Source organism: Etheostoma spectabile, chromosome 16 (genome assembly GCF_008692095.1).
Source record: "Etheostoma spectabile isolate EspeVRDwgs_2016 chromosome 16, UIUC_Espe_1.0, whole genome shotgun sequence".
NCBI lineage: Eukaryota > Metazoa > Chordata > Actinopteri > Perciformes > Percidae > Etheostoma > Etheostoma spectabile.
In genome coordinates this window covers 11,682,915-11,691,850 of record NC_045748.1, presented here as the reverse complement: position 1 = coordinate 11,691,850, position 8,936 = coordinate 11,682,915, and the positions used below count along the sequence as shown (strand labels likewise).

The 8,936-nt window shown below is 37.8% G+C and overlaps 1 protein-coding gene across 17 annotated transcripts in view; it reads left to right on the top strand.

Moving 5' to 3' along the window:
• mast4 (microtubule associated serine/threonine kinase family member 4) overlaps positions 1 to 8,936 on the top strand; it is an 85,827-nt gene that overhangs the window by 51,547 nt on the left and 25,344 nt on the right. For 14 of the 17 annotated variants that reach the window (XM_032538918.1, XM_032538907.1, XM_032538919.1 and 11 more), the window contains one exon: positions 8,614 to 8,702. In XM_032538918.1, coding sequence (XP_032394809.1) covers positions 8,614 to 8,702 — 89 coding nt within the window. Of the gene's footprint in view, positions 1 to 583; positions 1,066 to 8,613; positions 8,703 to 8,936 lie in introns of those variants that run through there. The other 3 variants (XM_032538909.1, XM_032538910.1, XM_032538920.1) reach the window with 3 other exon arrangements.

Sequence of the window (8,936 nt, the reverse complement as noted above, 5' to 3'; positions counted from 1 at the left end):
CACACACACACACACACACACACACACGAAACGAGTCCTGTACGTGAGTCCTCTAAAATTCATTACTGAACTGACAAAACACCAATTTTCATGCATGCATGAGTCTTCCAACCTTGAAATGGAAATGGCAGTTTTTTTTGCAGCTAAATTGAATTTATCAATATTTTAAAATGAATATTGTAAATGAGGCTTAAACTTAAGATCTGGATGTTTTTCAGTAGTCATTTGTGTTTTGCTGCTTATCTGCCGACCAGGAAACATGAGTCAAGGATCAAAGGTGATGAAATTAAGGTAAGGCTGCCACCAACTGAAGGAGGGAGGACTGTCTATGCAGGGAACAACTGATGGAAGAATGTATGCATTAGCAGAAAAAAATCAATGCAAAAGCAAAGCATTTCCATTTCAAACAGGTCCTGGTTAATACACTGACCCATCGAACTTTTGGAGGGGAGCCAGTTTGTGAACACTGCAAGTGCACAGCAGCATCTGCTTATGATGCAGCACCCCACTGTCTCACAACCCCCCTGCACAGGATGTGAAGTGGTAGATGCCTGTTACATGATATGAAGCATGTTGAGCTAAGGGAGCAGGGTGAGTATTTGGGATATGGAGCACAGTCGCAGTGAGAGGGGAAAACAAAAAGTCAGCTGGTGTTAGGTGTCGCATCCCTGCAACAGTGGAGGCTGTCAACGCCTGACCTGGATCACACACTGTGTGCCTTTCAGGATCCTCTCTGGATTGCTTTTGATTTGAGGACAGAGGAGGACGAGGTGTCCTCTCTGCCTGTGTGTATATGCCGCAGCTGGCTGCAGATGTGCCTGTGCAGAGGAAGTTTGGACCTAAGGAGAGCTGTTGTAGGAATACGTGTCAGGACTGCTCTGGGGTTCGCATCTTCCTGAACCCTGAAAGCCATCGCTTCTCCTCACCGTGTCATCTGAAGCCCCCTTTACATCTCCCTCTCTGGCATGACTCGGACACAATGTCAGATTCTAGTCTGTGGACAGTACTGTCCAACTTTAACATGCCACATTTCTTCAGTGGAGCCCTCCTGCGCCGGTCCAAGAGGTAACAGTTTGAAGAATTTGCGTATTTATTTTTTTGCGATAAGGTATGCTGCTTAACAGACCGTCTTCTTTACAAATGGGCATCAGACAGCGACATTCGTCTTTCCTGAGTAAAACGCTAATTTTCCTACAAAATGAGTAACTTTAAAATGTATAGTTTTCTGGACACTGATTGGCAAGAGGAATGTTTTTCCTTGTATTTACAGTATATCAACAGAGATGTTTTAAGAGGCCAACATGAATAAGAAGCTGGGTGTGCCCTTAGCCTATTGTGTATTATTTGCTTTGTGAGTCAACTGGTAATTGAATGTTTGTTGTTGAAGCAAGCTCATGTTCCTTACACAGGATGTGTACTTCCCTATATGCTATCTCCATAGTCAAGAGTTGGAAGGTGGAAATGTTGATTTTTTTTTTTTTTATATATATTTCCGTTACTGATTGGGGATGTTGTATTTTAATTTCTCTGTCCAAAGTAGTGCTTCTGAGAAAGTGTTGCATTTCGTACCATGCAATGTAATTCTTTTAGAATTTTTAACATCACCAAATTAAAAACATTTAGTTGGTTTATGTGATTCAGCCACTGGTTAATAGCTAAGCCACTTGATCTCAGTTTTTTGTATATGGTTTGGTGAAACCCATAAAACTGATATTATCTTTAATCCCTGTCCTGACCCATTTTATAGTGCAAAACAGCTTAACATGAAAAACTGGCTGCTTTTGGACAACTTGCATTAGAGCAAAATATTTTTTTATTTGAAAACCGCTGTCAGATTTAGTGGATATTGAAAACGGAAGCATCATGCCGTAAAAGCACAATCTGAGATCACAGACATGTTTTTCTGCTGTGTTTGTGAATAATTTGATGATTGACTGTAAATGAAATGAACTGATTATTGATTTAATACATACTGATGGGAAGTTTCATTACAGATCATCAGTGATTCTCCTAACTGAAATTAAATCAGCCGGAATGGATGCCACCAATGATAAGTGCTTTGCATGTAGACCACTTATTTTCCCCACGTCATTACAATAATGTCTTTTTTTCCCTCTTTCTTTTAGTGATTTTTTTTTTTTATGATCAGAAGATTTTTGTATAAGCTCATGATATTTAACACAATTGTTATCCTAAACGAGACACTGTAAATTTACAAATAAGGTGACAAATCTGTATTTCATAATGTAAAAATTGAAAAGAAAATGCAGTAAACTTTATTCTATAATAATTTAAACTGCAAAATGTAAGAACTTAGCTTTAACTAATGACTCTATTACCATTAGGTGCCTTGTAAACGTAATGCACTTTACATGAAAATATAAGCTCCTGACAAACAAACAAAATTTATCAAAGCTGAATCTAAAAATATATTTAAAACCGTACATCTTCAGATAAACCGTAGATAAACAGTTTTTAGTAGTGAGAAAAAAAGCTGCACTGCTTTTAACCAAGCAGCAAGTTTTTTTAAATACTATTAATAGAGCCATGTGTGTCATATGAGTAACTTTGAATTTGTGTTTGTCAGCGAGGAGCAGCACTGCGCTTTGTCAGCATACCTGACAGCTCTGACAAGGGAGCAAAACTTACAAAAGTGAAAAAGATTCATCGTGGCTTTTTGTTGACATCGGTCAGGATCAGACATTTCAGATTTATCTGAATTTAGAGAGTTGTTAATCAAAGGCTTTTATCTATTTTTGCCTCTTCCTGTACCCAAAATAAGTTATCAAACTGAAATCTAAGAAATAGTTTTTGACAGATTGAGATTTCTTTGTAATAATAAAGTTACAGTTAAGTAGGTCAGTGGAAAAAAAGAAACAATAAATGGAAACTTAAAGGTACTGTTAAATATTTTAACCGTGATATGTGAAGTTTGATAAGCACCTTTTTATACAGCATTTTTAGTTGTTGAATCTGTAGCTATGCTTGTGGAGATTTCATGTGTAATACAGCAACAATGGTGCGATGAGGTTGAGGATTTTGCATATAACCGAGACTGGTAAACCCTCCTATGGATCTGTTCCAGGAATCTCACATATCTGCAGTATAGCTTACAACACTGTCCTACTTTCTCCCTATCATCTAAGCCCAGGGCATCTTTATCCCTCCCTTTAAAGCTTCTCTATAGCGACACGTTTTTCCCCTCACTCAGCCTTTCTGGCCACATAGGTGCCTCAGCGTCAGATGTGAAGAAGTTGGCCTGCGTGCTTTCATAACCTGTGACTGTATTTGTCTGTAAAGTAATTGAGAAGCAGACATTTGAATGTCTTAAAGTGGTACTCCCCTCTCTCATAGAGGTTATAATAAACACTGGGATGGGAAGTGGTAGCGTGAAGCAACACGAGGATTTATTGGGCAGTATTGTGGCATTCTCTTGGCCTAATCCACAGTGAGAGGGTATAAATAGATCTCGTTAAATGTGATCCTCTTTAACTCAACACCTGTGTACCAGATATTATTCACTCCCCATCAGAATAAATGATTCATGTCCACACTCTTGATTGCTGGGGAAACCACTTGAGTAAACAAGGATGAATTGGATTTCAGTCAAAACAGGGTTTCCCCTCTGATTTAGTGTGATTAATTTGGATTTTCTGGCAACAGAACTGCAGAGAACTACAAGCAGCTTGGGTTAATGCTGTTGCTAGTCATTGGGCCTCATGCAAGAAACGTGTTGTGTTCTTATCCTAAATCTCCTAATTTTTCTGTGAGGATTACTTGTTCAAGGGTTTCATGCAGGGTTGTAGTACATGAGTCCAGACTCAGGGCACTTTTCTGTTGTCTCTTTTCTTGTTTTGGACTCGTGGGTATTTGGACTTGGACTTGTCTCTGACTCAGCCGTTGGACTTGACCAATGTTCTAATTGGTCTTGACAGAGTCCAGCACTATATGCTTTTGTTCTGAAGTTACTTCCTCCTTCAAAACCATTGATGAAGCACGCTTGTTCAGAAAACAGATATTGGTTTAATTCAAAATCTACCTAAAACAGTCATCGAGATTGGTCTCGTGGTATACACCTGGCTGCATCATATAAACTAGGCTACCTCAATCGTCAGGTAGCAATCATTTTCATTTAGGCCACAGACACAATGTCAGCGAGCACTTAATACTATGGATTCTTCAGGACATGTAATAAGTTCAAGAATGGAAACATTTCCATTTTATATTTTAAGTAAATAAAATGGCTTAATTTGATCCTATAGTGTGCTACTCTGCACTTACTTTTTGATCATTACAAATATAACATTGCAAAGTTATCATCTTAAAATAGAAGATATACTGTCTCTCACATCACATAAATTATAAACCGGTAAGTAAGTGGTTTCTTAAGAGCATTCTTTTTTTCTCTGTCTCGGTATTGACTGTCTCTCGTTTGGACTTGGTCTTGACTTGGATTCAAACTTTTTTAGATTTGGTCTTGACTCTGTCTCGACTAATTCTGGTCTTGGACTTGTCAAAGGTGGACTTGACAACAGCCCTAGTTTCAAGTCGGAGTCACCAGAGTCTCTTAAAAAAACAAACTGTCTATAATCATTAGCCTATTACATGCTCCTAAAAAAAAAAATTGCCATTGATGGCGTCATATTCCGTTCATTTCTGCGGGTAAGTTTTATTCACAGAAATGTTACTAAAGAGTATAAACAAGACTTTCAGAATACAAAGCTTTTATACAAAAGAATAACAAGTTTAGCAGTCTTGGTAGTTGTATTAGAAAGCAGTTGGAAAATATTAATATTACAGCTCTCAACATGTCATCAGAGCAGCGCCATAGAAAAAAGAGAGAATGGTTTTCTTGAAGTTGGAAGCTAAACAAAACATCTTGTGAAAGCAAAGTGGTCCATGCCTTCAGTAGGTGATGCTACAACAGGTGCAACGGAGGATGATACTGGACCGCAACAGTGCACATTGAGAGAAATTTTAAAGTAACTACTGAAATGTATAGGGTGATGTGCCAAAATATGCAAATAAAAATAACATTAAAAAAACTCAGTAAATGGGCATGTCATGATGACAATAATGGTATGATTAACAGAATAATAATGTAGCATTAGTTATAGGGCTGCTTGATTATGAAAAGAATCATAATCACACATTTCTTGGTCAATATTGAAATCACTATTATTTACCGCAATAAGTCGTTGACTTTTGGAAAGATGTTGCAACTATTGAGCTAACAGTGAAGGAGTTTAAAAAAATTAACAGTGAAAATACCTAAGACTTGGACACCTAGAAATTTTTCTAAATACTTTTCCACTTTGAACTTTTTTTCATTCAGAACACAAGACCAAATAAGAGTCATTTGCAGAACGTAATGTGCAAAATAATCTTATTTCTAGATTATTTGTGTTTTGTGATCATAAGGTGCCTAATCTTTTAATATCTAAATATTAGGTCAAATCATCTTTCTTTTTGGGCAGTTTGCATCACATTGAACTTTAATTCAGATATTACTGACCTCTGCTTGAATGTAATTGCTTTCTTTTATATTCAATTACAAGACATTTTCTTGGCAACTTGAAGCATCTTCGAAAGTTTATATCTTCTTCTTGTATTTATAATCGTAAGTGCACTGAGCCATGGGAAACACTGATTGGTTAATAGTTCCGCACATTTGTTTGTCATCTATCATCACATTAGACATCACTATGTGGCTAATTGCTCAGCATTTGGCAGGAGGAAGGCTTCTCCTTCTGTCTGCTGATATTTCTGGCGTCGTTAAGTCCATGCATCAAATTTGTGGGAAATTGCCCATAGGTAATCAACAGCAACATGAGCACAAAAATCACCCACAAGCCTCTTGTGTATCAATCTATTGCACTGATTCAAAACAGCATTGTGTTGTTTATGCTCTAAAGCTACAGTAGCTGGTGAGTACATACTATCTAGCAAGGTGTGGTTTGTGTATTTGGCTGGTAAAAGGTAGTCATAATACATGACTTAAAATACAAGCAAGGGGACAAGCACTGCAGGACGTGCTGCTAAAACTCACTGCACTAAGAAAATAGTAGATGAATAGGAGGTCGCTTTAAATCTTGAATTGTTCCCCAAATTTAGCTAACCTTAATACATTGGTGTTGTTGAGGTAGATATACTGTAATCTGTTCCCTGAAGCTACAGGCCCCAAGCCAGGCTAAATCTCATTGTTTTTCATTTTTTTTATTCTGTACTAACATACATTTTTGCATTAATGACTGTTAGCATAAGAGGGAAGGATCTGCTGAAGGAAAGCTACAGGACGTTGTTGGTAAAAAAGCAACTTTGAGGATGAGCAAATTATCAAAACATAGAATATTGTTTTTGTGATCATCAACGTCTTTGTATTCTAAGTTTTTGGGAGCATAGCATGGAGTGTCAAGAGCTTTTTGCAGGCCGCCTGCTCATGCTTCTCTGCATCATTACAGAATACAATTTGCATTTAATCGTTCTGTGTGAGCAATCCTCTAACACACAGACAGGCAAGTTGCACCTGTGACTGTGTGTTGTTGTTTGTATAACCGCCCTAATACACCATTGTATAAAACCCCCTTGTGGAACACGGCAAGATTCTTTTTAATAGAATAAACGCTATTGTAGGTACACCTACGTCCAAAATGCATGGAGAAGGGAAAAATCTAAAGAGGTAAAACTCCATTAACACTTGTAGTATCCAGAACAACTTTATTGTTTGACCTATGCTGCCATCGAGAAATTCTCTGGCTGGTTTCTGCCAGAGACGTCACTCTTCATCTGAGCAAGAACTCAAAGGTGAAAAACTTGGCAATAACAATACTACCTACTGTTATTATGGCTATGGTCATCAAAAGCTGCAGTAAAATCCAGAAGCACAGCCACGTACACACACACACACACACACACACACACACACACACACACACACACACTAGCTTAAATATTCAAACACTGAGAGAAACTGGAGAGTAAATGTGTTTTTGTTGTGTTTGTATTATGCACAAGATGTAATTATTATTTAATAACATCTTAAAAATTCAGTTGGAAATGGTTCAGTTCTGTGAGGAGGTTATGTAACAGGATGTCATTGAGTCTCTGACCTTGAAGTGAATTTATGCTTTTGAGGCATTATGTGTTTCTACTGACTCTTCTGCCTCTATTTTAAAAGTGTAAACCCACAACTAATCGGGACATTAAATACTGAAGCTGCCGTTTCTTGATGAAATAGTTCATTTTTCTCTCATGAGTCACATATTGCTGATCACAGTGGTCCCTGGTGAGTCACAGTCCTGCATTAACATGATCAACAAACATGTAAAAGTCTGTATGCTGCACAGAGAACCTGCCTTTTGGTGACTGAATCAGGATGTCTTTTTCTCGTTTTCATTCACCAATATTTACTGTCAACCCCTGAGCCATGTTTTGGTATTGTAATAGAGTGTGGTCAGAAATACATGTAATTGAGTGTTTGTAATAAGTGTAGTTGGATGTGTAAAGAGATGGTGGCCGTAGAGGGGGCTCTCTTTGCATTGTAGGAAAGTTTCTTTTTTTTCTTTTCCTTTTCTGTTTTTAAAGCCAAAAAATCACATGAAAAAAGGCCCAAAAAAATGTGTCAATAATTTCACAACTGCAATTAAGGGAAAAAGGCAATAATTTGCAGTCAATATTTTTTCATTATTTAGTTTCACAGAGAAAAAATTGTTGTGCAGTAATGTTGTTGGTCATCATAGATATAATGTATAGCCTGACATCGCCATGCTAAATCACAAATGCGAATTAAAAAACCAGACTAACTCGCATTTTTGATTTGGTTAATTTTTGATTTCCAATGGAAGTAATTAATGGCTGAGGCCAAAATGATTCTGCACGTGATTGGATAGACTTACAACCAATCAGAGCAACGAAACGTAACATAGCACTGAAAGACAGACAAATGTAAAACAGACCACAGTGTGCAGATATGAGCTCTGATAGTGTAACATCAATATTTACCGTGAACAGGTGTTACCGGTTTTGATATCAGAATTGGAAAATAGTACATCAACAGAAAGATTCACAGCACCGCCAGCCATCTTGGTTGTTTTTTAAATTGTCTCAGCGGCGCTCTTCTTTACTAAGCTATGTTAATTCTCGTATTTTGCGTAGAGCACGAAGAATGCAAGTTGTCATCATCTGAAACCTGCCCCATGTGAGATAACCGGTTGTGATTGGCCCGGCCAGCATCTGGTCAGCTGGAAATCTGTCTCAACGGGGGGAGGACCAGATGCATTTGCCAGAGCGAATAGAAGATGAGCTTGCAGATTTGTCTTGTTCCCAGACTATGTAATTTAGTTACTGTTGACACAAATGTGTTGAGATAATATTTATGGAAGCAAAGAAAGGCCTTAACAAGCAACAGAATCTTCCATTAAAATTAAGGCAAATTTAAATTTAAAGTACAAATTAAAATATAAACACTATAATGGGGAGCATATATATTGTAACATCAAATAAGTACAATAATATGAACACATTGATATGCTGCATGCTATCAATAAGTAACTATGCGATAAGTAATTTCTTTGTCCAGTGCCCTGCGTAATATTTGATTCTGTGGTTTTACAGTTGCAGAACGAGCAACAGAAAAAGCCTGATAGGAAGCGGTCAGTCTTCAGGTTTACAGCGACCTCACTCCCCTCTCTCATCTCTTACAGGTAAGTCTACGTGTGGTAACATGCATGTCTGTTATTGAGTGTGCAGACACTGTTTCCTCACATACTGGCTAGTGCACAGAGGGTGAGCAATTAATCAGCAATGCTCTGTTATGGCGTTTTTCCACTGCATGATACCTACTCGCCTTTTTTGGTATTCCATTACGAAAAAAAAGTCCCTGGTACCTGCTCACAGGTACTTTTTTTAGTACTACCTCAGTCGAGGTTCCAAGCGAG